At 39.7% G+C, this 11,399-nt stretch overlaps 2 protein-coding genes across 8 annotated transcripts in view; one reads left to right on the forward strand and one right to left on the reverse strand.

Annotated features, from left to right (window-relative positions):
* PER3 (period circadian regulator 3) overlaps positions 1–7,365 on the forward strand; it is a 62,697-nt gene extending 55,332 nt beyond the window's left edge. For 3 of the 7 annotated variants that reach the window (XM_057543787.1, XM_057543803.1, XM_007170046.2), the window contains one exon: positions 73–3,787. In XM_057543787.1, coding sequence (XP_057399770.1) covers positions 73–159 — 87 coding nt within the window. In that variant the 3' untranslated portion in view covers positions 160–3,787. Of the gene's footprint in view, positions 1–72; positions 3,788–3,812 lie in introns of those variants that run through there. The other 4 variants (XM_007170047.2, XM_007170049.2, XR_009007653.1 and 1 more) reach the window with 3 other exon arrangements.
* On the reverse strand, positions 5,495–10,374 carry UTS2 (urotensin 2). Its single transcript, XM_007170044.2, has 3 exons — positions 10,272–10,374; positions 7,103–7,146; positions 5,495–5,608 (listed from the first exon to the last, which is right to left on the reverse strand). The coding sequence occupies exons 1-3, from the start codon at positions 10,372–10,374 to the stop codon at positions 5,495–5,497; spliced, it is 261 nt and encodes an 86-aa protein (XP_007170106.1).
* Between the last annotated feature and the right edge of the window lie 1,025 nt (positions 10,375–11,399).

An 11,399-nucleotide genomic window follows, 5' to 3' on the forward strand; every position in this document is an offset into this window, starting at 1 on the left:
ATTTTACTGGTTTTAAAACTTTTCAGGTGACTTCACATCAAATAACCTGCCTGCTCTTGTTCCTTTTTGGAGGGCTGTGTCACTTGCGAAAACGGAGATTCAGCTGGTGATGCTGCAGAATCCTGTGGTCCGGATCCAGCAGAAGCAGCAGTTGAGTGACTCTGAAGATGCATCTGTACTCCCTCTCCAGGCCTGTGGGACAGCTAGACCTCCTTGTGATTCTCTCTAAACCCCTGGGTCTTAAATGACCATGAAGTTATTATTGAATGTTAAGGCTTTTCCTTCCTGATTTTTTAACAGACATCATTTTCCTGAAGCAGACATTGTATATAGACTCTTTTACTTCTTTTTTTCCCCAATGTATTTAAACTGTCAAATAGACTCTTTTTCTAGTTTACCTGTCCTGTAATGAGATTGGATGGCCTCTAAAGAGGTATGTGTACAGTCACACTTTATTTCAGATGTCACCCCAAATAAATTACAATCAGAAGTATAGCTAGAGGACTTCCCTGGTGGTGCAGTGGTTAAGACTCTGCCTGCCAATGCAGGGGACACAGGTTCGATCCCTGGTCTGGGAAGATCCCACATGCCGTGGAGCAACTAAGCCCATGCGCCACAACTACTGAGCCCACGCACCACAACTACTGAAGCCTGCGCACCTAGAGCCCATGCTCTGCAACAAGAGAAGCCACTGCAATGAGAAGCCCGAGCACCACAACGAAGAGTAGCCCCTGCTTGCCACAACTAGAGAAAGCCCACGCGCAGCAAGAAGACCCAATGCAGCCAAAAATAAAATAAATAAATTTATTTTTTTAAAAAAATATAGCTAGAAAAAGTATAGCTAGAAAGAGCCCCAAACCTTAGCCTCATTGATTTTGTTCTGTTGTTATATGAATCATTTCCCCCTGTTGGAGACTTCAGGAAATCCCCACTATGGGCCATGTACCTTTCCTAACGGTGGCCATAAATACAGTGCCCTCACCTGGTCTTTGCACGGTGACACATCCCTCCACAGTTAGGGTCTGATATTCCAGTTTTCTCACAACACAACACAGATCACTTCAGCATTGACCAGTATGAAAATGTATTGCCCATTGGTGTACCGGAAATTTCTAGCTTTTAGGGTTGAATTTTGACCTTCATTTTTGTAGATGCTTTTCCTTTTGATTTTCTACCTTCCACTGAAATTCTCAAAGTCTTAGTTAAAAATGGATCAGCTTAACATGAGCTTATTCTTTGCAGGGTTTAAATTAGCTTTTGCATGTGTAATGTTAAAACAAAAGAGCTTCTAGCTCAACCAGCTTCTGACTCATCCCTTTTGAAATTTTTAAATAATGATTGCAAAAAGTTTTTAAAGTTATGTAAGAGTTAATGTTGTTCTTATATGCGTATGTGTTTAAATGTTGTCTTATCAAAACTAACAGTTAACTCTTTCTTTCCAACCAATTTACACAAAAGAAGGTCTCTCCATCCCTGCCAGAGGTCTGATTGGCACTGCCTTCTTTTTGTCCTTAAATAGGGGTAAGTATTGCCCTTAAATAGGGGTAAGGGGCCTACGGGAGGCCCCTAGCCAAGAGGGTTGCAGAATCTGTCACAAATGAGGGCTTCCTGGGCCTGCTGAAGTTGTGTCTTTTAAGAAGTGAGTGAGTTGTCCACATGATAAGTGAGTCCCCTCTTCTTAGAGAAGTGATGATTCCTTCTCAAACTTGGAATGACATGCAGTTCACACCCATGTAGATCAGAACCAGGAATAGAAGGAAATGAAGGCTGGAATAACCTTTTCTCTTTTCAATAACATGCAACACACTCACTTACTTTTCTTTTTTTGTTGTTGTGTTTTTTTGTTTTTTTTTGTTTTAGGAAAACACTTCTTCCTTTCAGGTTTTATAGTTTTTTATAAAATGCCTCCTGATCATAATTAGGAGAATCAACCTTTCTACCCACAGTGCTGCTGGACTCTGATTTTCAAGCCTCGTAGCTTAGATTTACTTTCTAAAGTAGAACAGACAGCTCTCGAATCTGCAGCGGATTGGTTCCAGGACCCCCTCGCAGATGCTAAAATCCACGGATGCTCAAGCCCCTTCTGTAACATGGCGGTACAGTCAGCCCTCTGTCCCTGCGGTTCCACATGCAGGATTCTACACCCCTCCCCGATTCTCCCCACCAGGAATACGGGGGGCCAACTGTAGTTTCCTAGAAGGTAATTCTTTCTTCAGGTGTCAGAACCATTTTCAAATGATGCCCATGACGTTTCCTGGAATTTTCTCACTTTAAGCTGTTCCATGCCCATATTCCCGTCTTAGGAATAGAGAACTCTCTTATTCTGCTCCATCTCGATTGTTAAATGATCTCTGAAGCCCTTGTTGTGTTGGTCAAGTTGTGTGGTATTTTTGCCCTTGGTGAAAAATCAAATTTACAAAATGAACCAGCCTGCATATTGTCCATCAGTAGAATCGCTGTGACCTTCTGTAGTGATAACCTCTTTAATTTGTTTAAATCAAAAATGACGTGGAGCAATCAGAGGACTGTTCTGCACTTGTGTACACGTTTTTTAAACCTGACCTCCTCTAATATAAGCCCTCTTTTCGATTCTTTCTGGACGTTTGTTTTATCGACATTTGCTTATTTCTTTGCCTTACTATACGTTTAGGGTCAATTTACAATTGGTGCTTGTTGTAAGCAGATCTATAAAACCATTTGTAGTTTTGATACTTTGATAAGCCGCCGAATTGGCGTATTTAGAGGTCGGACCACAATGCTTCTGCTGCTGAGGGTGAGCAGGCGGGGTTCAGCAGTGCGGCCGCCGCCCCCCGGGGGGCTCCCCCCGAGTTTAAACAGTTGTTCAAGTTTATTAACTTTTTGTATTGATAACTATAGAAATTAGTAATAAAAATGTATACTATAGGCTTCAGTGTTTACATAAATGTTACCAAGAAGCTGTATTTTCTTGGAGAAGAGGTCAGGATTTATGAACAACAGAATGCTGTGCAAATGGAATCGTTTTACAGTTAAGTGCCACTTCATCATAACTCACAAGGTAAATTTAATCCAAATGGAAATTTTCTTTCAACTGAGTTTATAATTAACTGTGAATTTACTTGTTTTTAATGGTTATTAATATTTTAATCGGGTATCTTTTTTAAGCAAAAGCAATAAACTGTATACATGTAAAACTTGAGAAATTCCTTGCACTGCATCAACAAACCTCTGCCCTGAGTGTGTATTTTATATCATTGAGAAATATTTACTGAGATTGAGAGACACTGCAGGGTGCTCACGTTAGGGTGACTCTGTGTCTGCATCTGTGTCATCACTGCGTCCAAGGTCCTGCTCAGTGATAACACAGCATTTAGCCCTCACTTCAGCGCTGGGAGGAGCTTATCGGGTTCTGAACATATGTACATGTTTTTTAATGCTAATTTTTTTTTTAAAATTTTTGGCTGTGTTGAGTCTTTGTTTCTTTCTCTAGTTGCGGTGAGCGGGGGCTACTCTTCGTTGCGGTGCATAGGCTTCTTTCTCATTGTAGTGGCTTCTCTTGTTGTGGAATGTGGGCTCTGGGCATGCAGGCCTCAGTAGTTGTGGTACGCGGGCTCAGTAGTTGTGGCTCGTGGGCTCTAGAGCGCAGGCTCAGTAGCTGTGGCACATGGGCTTAGTTGCCCCGCGGCATGTGGGATCTTCCCGGACCAGGGCTTGAACCCATGTCCCCTGCATTGGCAGGTGGATTCTTAACCACTGCGCCACAAGGGAAGTCCCTTTAATACTAATTTTAATGCCTAATTTACAAAATTTAGTTATCAAGATTACTCTTTCAGATTCTGAAGAGTGAACCTGTGTTTCACAAAGTCTGACTGTGGAACTGGCAGCAACAGAATCTTGGAATTAAAATATGAATTGGGATCCTGAAGCCAACAGGACTTGCTAAATGTTACACCTTTCAAACCACCTGCACCTCCTGTCGTAATAAAACAACAGCAACCCAAGAAGGGAAGAGAGCTCAGTGTTGATGGGATGTGTACTCCTCCCGCAGGGACTGTTCTGGTGCTTCCCATGAATTATCTCATTTAATACAACCACGAAATAAGCAGCGTCACTGCCCTCATTTTACAGAGAAGGACACGGGTGGAGAGAGCCGGATGACCTGGTCAGGGCCTCACAGCTGGGTGGGAGCAATGACTTGACGCCAGAGCCCTGTCTGTAAGAGCAGCTGCCTAGTATCACAAAAACGGGAGGGATTTGGGATTCTACGGCGATGGAATCCACCCTAAGCTCTTCCTGGTGTCATAAACATAGTGGCACTCGTGGGGCCAGAGTCCTGTGTTAGGGAACTGGATTCAGTTGAATTTCAGCAGCAAGCGATGCCGCAGCATCCTCACGGCCACATGTCAGCATGTTCCTGAGATGACGCATCCATCCTTCAAGCGGAAAACAACTTGCCTACAGATTTGTTCTTGATGTCTTAGACCTGGAAAGGGAAGATTTATCAGACCTGTGCTCTAAAGAGATTTTGGATGGTTGTTGACAAGATCAATACCGATTTTGTGGCTGTTTGGTGCAGACCTGACCCTTCATTCCTCCTGAGTTGGGGGTGTGATTGGCGACAGAGCCGAGAAGGGGAGCCTGGGTTTCCCATAAGAAGTGCTTTCCCGCGGGCATGGGCCATGCTGGGAGCTGCATGGAGCTCACGGGTCTCAGCTCCATACTCTATACATAGATAAGCTACGATGGTATAGATGTATTAAGAGAATAAGTTAGTATGTGCACACACACACATGGTTTTTAAAATTAACAAACCAGGCTATATCTTCCATTCCACAATCTTAAATCCCACCTCAATTTTCTTCTCTAAGAAACAGATTATGAAGGTATTTTTCTAGTACTGTGCTCCTTGAGCTCACAGAAACTGACATCAAACAAGCTTCAGTGTTAAGAGATTAAAGTTTTCAAGTGTTCAGTACTTAGGTTAACTAAGGGAGAGGGGATCTGAGTGTGTGGATGCCCTCCTTCAAAAACAAAGGAGAATTCAGACTGTCCCCAGTCCTCATCTTTAGGCATCCTTCATTTTGGATGCTTTTCCAAGCTAAGATACTGGTTTTTTTTGTTTTTTTTTTAAAGTAATAACTCACGTTATTTTTAAGGGTTGAGAGGACATCATCACTAAGATAATGTAGGTTAAATGATTTGTAGTTTTACTGTTTTAACTAAAATTTTATGACTTTTTCTTCTTAGTATTTGCTTCTGTTCATTTATTTGTTTACTTTTAAACTTTTAGATAATTCTTTAAAGATAAATTGATGGATAGATTTTCAGGATATGTTTATAAGTAAAATAACCACTCATGATATTTGCAAAACATAGAGGATTTATTTTCCAAATAATAATGAACAGGGTATAGCTTGCCTAGTTTTTCATCTATAGTGCTTTCAAATCAAGCATTTTTATTTTGCTTTTTCTAAGATGGTTGGTTTTGAGTTGACTAGTAGATGTTCATGTCACTTCAGACACAGTATTTCCAGAAGCATTCAGAGGGAGTTCCACGTTTCTTGTATGGTTTCCTGATTCTGGCTAAAAGGTGACTCAGTGAAATGTTAGGATCTTGTCCTGAGAAAGCCTGAAATTAAAACAATCCAAATAAAAAAACAGGTTATCAATGAATTGAGTCCTACACACACAAATAGGAACCTTAGTTCAGATGTAGGACCTTTAAAAAGTGTTTTCTTGCTGCTTTATGGGATAGAATTGCGGTGAGTGCCCAGCGTGTAGGCTCTGGAAGGTCTCCTTGTGCCCTACCTGTGGTCCATCCAGTCTGTTTAGCCCTGTGATTGCCGTGAATTTTCCTAAACCCTCATTGACCTATTTCTATTTAAATCTGTCAGTAACATGTTCTGTCCATTTACTCTCTTCTCTGTAAAGTAGGCCTTTTATTTGTCTTGAAATTAACTTCTTTAAGCATGGACCCTTAGTTTTCTTTCTTTTTTTTTTTCTAGGATTTCATGAGCAAATCCTAATCACCTTTATGATTTTAGAGTCTTTCATCAGAACCCTTCTGTTCGGAACAATATAAACATCTGAATGATAACGTTTAATGTAGAAGCCACCCCATCCCCTTCTGGGCGGTTTACCTGCCCTGGGGCCTCAGGTGGTGTACGCCATCTTCAGAACTGAGGGATTCCAGAGTATATCTTTATAAGGATGGTAATGGGTGCTACACCAAAAAAAAGGTGTCTCTGGTCAAAATATTTGGGAAATGCTTGGTTAAAATTAAATATGCTTATCTCATTTCCTGGAGGCTTTAACATGCTAATAATGTACATAAAGAATTACCAGGACGGGAAGAGGGGCTAGAACCCAGGGCGTCACTGTAGGCTGGCTCGTGGGACTGGTATACCTGGAAAGCCCTTTAGGAGACACTAATTTAGAGTTTGAGAGGTTGATAATGATCAAATACAGATTTTTCTTTCAGTGTTTAAGGTCCTCCATTAACTGTGCACCATTTCTAACCATTTACTATTATCATTCGTCAATCCCAATCACAGTCTATCTTCTGCACCCAAAATGATTTCCTTCATATTCTGCTCTTTCACACGTATGACATCTCAGGGTTTTGACCATGTCTTTCTTCTGTTTAGACATCATATGGCAGTGCTTGTCATACTTTATTTAATGTGCATAAGAATCACCTGGGGAATCTTGGTAAGATGCAGATTTTGATTCAGTAGGTGCTGGGGGGTGGGGTCTGAGAGTCTGCGTTTCTCACAAACTTCCACATGATACCAATACTGATGGTCCTCAGACCACGTGAAGATGATCAATGACACAGCACAAGTGGGTGACAAACTTGAGGGCAGGGGCCTTATCTATTTTTTATCCTCTTAAACTCGTTACAATAATTTATCCAGAATGGGCACTGGATAAGTTCTTGTTGCATCCACATTTATATGGATCAAAATTTGGAACATGCTTTGAAGTAATACTGACTGACCAGTTATTTTAAGGTGTGATTTCTACCGAAAATGCTCGACTGGTTCATGAATTGAGGCTCCTCTATAGTCAAGGCATAGAATGCTCACTTTTTTAACATAATTCTCATGATGGAGCTACTTACCTTTCTCGCACTTCCTCTTGGGTAAAAAATGTTGGTACCGGGATCTGGAAAACAGTATTTTGAAACCATTCATCATCAGATCTATTATTTCCATTTTATACTTGTCTTATTTAAAACACACAAAATAGAATATTCCTAAATCATGTCTAGTTTCTGATTTTCCTTTTTTCACACCACAGTGATACTTACTTGAAGGAAGATAGGCAGGCACCTGGTTCTTTCTCGCTTCCGGAATTCACAAAGGGCACTGCATTTCCCTAAGTTAGCAGTTCAGTAGTTTATCAAAAATATTTTATAACAAGTGAAATTCTTTCTACTAAACAAGGTCTATTAAAAGACTCCATTTTGGAAAAAAAAAAAAAAAAAAGACTCCATTTTGTTTCCAGAATGTCCTGAGCATTTGTATCAGTGCTGGGAGGAATACAGTGACAGAGAAAATAGTAAAAGCTGACATTTCATGGATTACTTTGTGTACCACTGTGCTGAACATTTTACTTGCATTTTCTCATTGACTGAACTTCACAATAACCCCATGAGATGGGCATTTTTATCATTCCGTTTACTGGTTTAAGAAACTGAGGTACAGATAGATTAAGTAATTTGGTTAAGACTTGAGTAAGTGGGAAAAAAGGATTGTAAATTTCACTTATTGAAAACTGGGATAATGCCCTCCTTCCCCCCAAAATAAAAGTCCATACAGAGAACAAATATACTGAGGGACCAAGTAGAGCAGGATGCTTGGAAGGAGTTGCTGAGAAAAAGAAAACAGAAGATGTCAGAGGAAGTCTTTATGCCCAGAGGGGAGAGTGTTGGGTAACTACCTCATTTTATATAGCTGATCTTTATATTCCAAAACAGGATTTTACCTCATCTAATTGATGAAAACAGGGAGTAAATTCAGTGGCAAGAAAGTCAGACGCCGGTAAACACAAGAATCATTTTACCTGCTTTTCTAAGACCATCTCCTGTCTCTGCACCTGACATCTCTGGCAGCATCTGCAGAAGGGAAGCTCTTTCCAGCTCATCCAAAGTTGATCTGACATCTTCAGGTGCTACACGGAGTAGAAATAGACATTAGCAACTCAGCTGATTCTTCAATCAGTTCTGTTCCTTATTGTCTTTTGGGGGGTTCCAGGGACAAGGAGATAATACTAGAAAAACTTCAAATACTAAGTTCCGGGTTTGTCCTCAGTAGTATTTTAACTGAGAAGTGGAAATGCTACAGTCCAGTTCACAAGCCAGCAGAACAGGAAATCAAGCGTGTGACTCTCATTCTGATTCCTCCTGCCTGTGTGGCCTTGCCAGGCTGCTCACTGCTTTGAATAAGAGGGTAGGGCTGAGCCACAGGGTCAGTGAAAAAGCACTTCCACTTACAAAGTGATTCTTCCTCATTTCTATTTACCTATTGCTGCCTTTTACCTTTTGCTTTTAGACATATGGGTGGTGAAATTGGAGTGAGAGGAAAAATAAAGGAGTGGTTTTCTAAAAGACAAGATTGTTAAGGTTCTTCCTGTAAAACGAATAGGATGGCATCACCTCTTATCTGTCTGGCCTCCAAGATTTAGACACAATTGTCAGGAAAGAGTCAGCTTTAAAATACTCTTTAAAGAAGTTGATAGCAACACTTTCAGGGTGAAATTTGGTCAGCTTAGTGGCATAGAAGATGCATGGTAAGTGTGTGCAAGGTGTGTGGGAAGTGAGTGTGAGGTCTGGTGAGCAGACTCTGGACCCTGGCAGAGCAATCTTGGCCAGGTGCTGCAGTGGGGAGATCGGAGCTTCTGGGGAGTCCTGTACTCTCCACTTGCTTCACTAAGGCTTCCAAATCCTCAGCTACAACCTTGACTGGGAAACAAAGAGCAAGCCATTGTGAAGGCTTCTGGGCACATTCCCAGTACATCTGAAGAATATGAATGAGAAATCTATAAAATTCTGAAGAATATGAATGAGAAATCTATAAAATTCTGAAGAATATGAATGAGAAAGCTATAAAATTCTGAAGAATATGAATGAGAAATCTATAAAATTTGGCCACACATCAATGTTTATGTCATGAAGGATCATTTATGGAGAAACAAATAAGTGGGAAAAAACTTCAGGCAAAAACTCTAATGTAAGCTGCCACCTGTTAAGAATTTAAGTGAGATGCTACACTCATCTAAGTTTGGAAAAATCATAATCATGATATGTAATTTTTTGCAGATGACAGTGATATCTGAATGTTCATTCTTGGTTTCATCTTACGCTTTTCACTGTTCTTTTTTTTAAATAGCAGAGATTCAATACAGTTAATGCCTGATTTAGCCATTAAGATGACTGCCACGTATGAGTTCAGTGACTGTGGAAGCTGACTGATAGTGCATGAATTAGAGCTTGACAATTATCAGAAAGCTGCTTGAGAGAAACTTTAGAGAGTAGAAATTATAAAATCAATGGCTTAGAAGAGATTTTTCCTTTATTAAAAAAAAATGTCTAAAGTATCCACAATTAAAGACAAGTTAAAATGTTTATGAACCTAATACCCAAGCACCAGCCTTTTCGTTTCTTAAACTAAATTAAGAGCTAACAGCACAATAAGTATCTGCTTGACTGATACACTTTAAGAGATTCAACTTAGAATTGAACTGAATGAAACATCAATCAAAAGGAAAACATAAATGTACTTGGAAAATCTGTGTCATCCCTAGCCCCAGCTAGTCACTTCTTTATTTTTTAATAAATATTTTTGTTTCGTATAACACATGTCAGATGATTACTTTTTAGCTTAAAATAAGATACAATAAAAATATTTTAACCTATAATTGGAACAACCAATTCTGCATTCATCCAGCTCATTTAAAATAGAAACTAAAAGCAATGATGGTTTAAATTTAGTGCCATTTTCAAAATTGAAAAAAAAAAAGCTGATCAAAATAACTTAGAGATATAGAAGTGACATTAAATAAGCAATGTTACCCTTCTACTTTTACATTTTAGAAAGGAAAAAAAAAAAACTGTATCCATTACTGACTCTGAGATGTGTTGTAAGGATCCTCAGAATTCTTTTCATAGCTGGGACTATTAATTTCACAAGACTCCTTTAAGAAAGAATTTTCATTCTTATCTCTAACATTGCATTTAAGACCCTTGAAGACTCTTTCAAGACTGACATAAGGGAAAGAAATCATTTTACCTGAGAGCTGCAGGGGTTCTTCCCTGGAGTCAAGGACAGGAAGAGACCAGAGAGGATTTAAGCATCCTATGAAAAGCAAACAGCAGGAGACCAGCTTATACATGATTGGCAGGAGACAGAGGTCTTCCTTCTCGGCTTCTGTTTGTCAGAACTTTCAACTTGCTTCTTCTCGGGGATATAGCTCAGTGGGAGAGCATTTGACTGCAACTTGTTCCTTCTCATTCTGTGATCAGCGATTATATATATTATCCTATGACCTCATATCATCCCCTACAAAAAAATAAATAAATAAATTTATTGGCTATGAAGGCTGAAGGACAATCACTTTGCATTGATGTAATTTTTCAAAGTAGCAACTCATAGACAATAAATTTACTGTCTTGTTGCCTAGTGTACAAAATAGGTATTAAATAAAGAACAGTTACGTTTATAAATCTGGCAAAAGGAGTAACTGAGAGCAATAAATCATGAGTTAAAGAAAGGATAAGACATGAGTTGAAGTGGCCAAGGCAGAGACATGGATTTATGAGTCCTACCCAGCAGAAGTATTGTGGAGCATGGCAAGAAATGTGTTGATTTCCTTTTTTTAATCTTTTGTGAATGAATAGATGAATCGTCATATTGTTTTGGGGGCTGCCATGCCTGAAGAATGACAATGTGTGGAATAAAACTCAAAACCAGTTATTTATTTTTAAATAGTGAAGATAAGTTAAATGCATAGCAAACATTCAGGCTCAAGGCAAGTTGTGTACATACACTAGGCCTCACGTAAAACTACGAGTATAAGGGTCTTCAGAGAAGGGAAATAACTTTCCTTAAAGTTGGATGTGACTCATTAAAGAGGATGAAGAACAAGCCTGAAAACCTGGCCGATAAGTATTTCCAGAATTTCACTGCTCTGCCCCACCTCCACTCTGCCTGGCGGCTCCCAGCCTGGATCGTTGCAGTAGCCTCCTTGCAAACATCCTCAAGGCTGCATTCTGCCCACCAGTCTCATCTCAGAACAGCACAGTGATGCTATTAGCACGTTAAGTTAGGTCACATCAACTCTTTGCTCAAAACCCTGTACTGGACCTGAACATAAAAGTTAAAACTAAAGAATTTCTAGGAAAAAAAAAAATTAAATGA

This window comes from Balaenoptera acutorostrata, chromosome 1 (genome assembly GCF_949987535.1).
Source record: "Balaenoptera acutorostrata chromosome 1, mBalAcu1.1, whole genome shotgun sequence".
NCBI lineage: Eukaryota > Metazoa > Chordata > Mammalia > Artiodactyla > Balaenopteridae > Balaenoptera > Balaenoptera acutorostrata.

Coding starts and splice junctions, on each gene's coding strand:
- UTS2 (XM_007170044.2), bottom strand. CDS start 10,374: ATGTATAAGCTGGTCTCCTGCTGTTTGCTTTTCATAGGATGCTTAAAT. Junction 7,147..10,271: donor AGAACCCCTGCAGCTCTCAG/GTAAAATGATTT, acceptor ACTGTTTTCCAG/ATCCCGGTACCAACATTTTT. Junction 5,609..7,102: donor CAAGAGGAAGTGCGAGAAAG/GTAAGTAGCTCC, acceptor TTTTAATTTCAG/GCTTTCTCAGGACAAGATCC.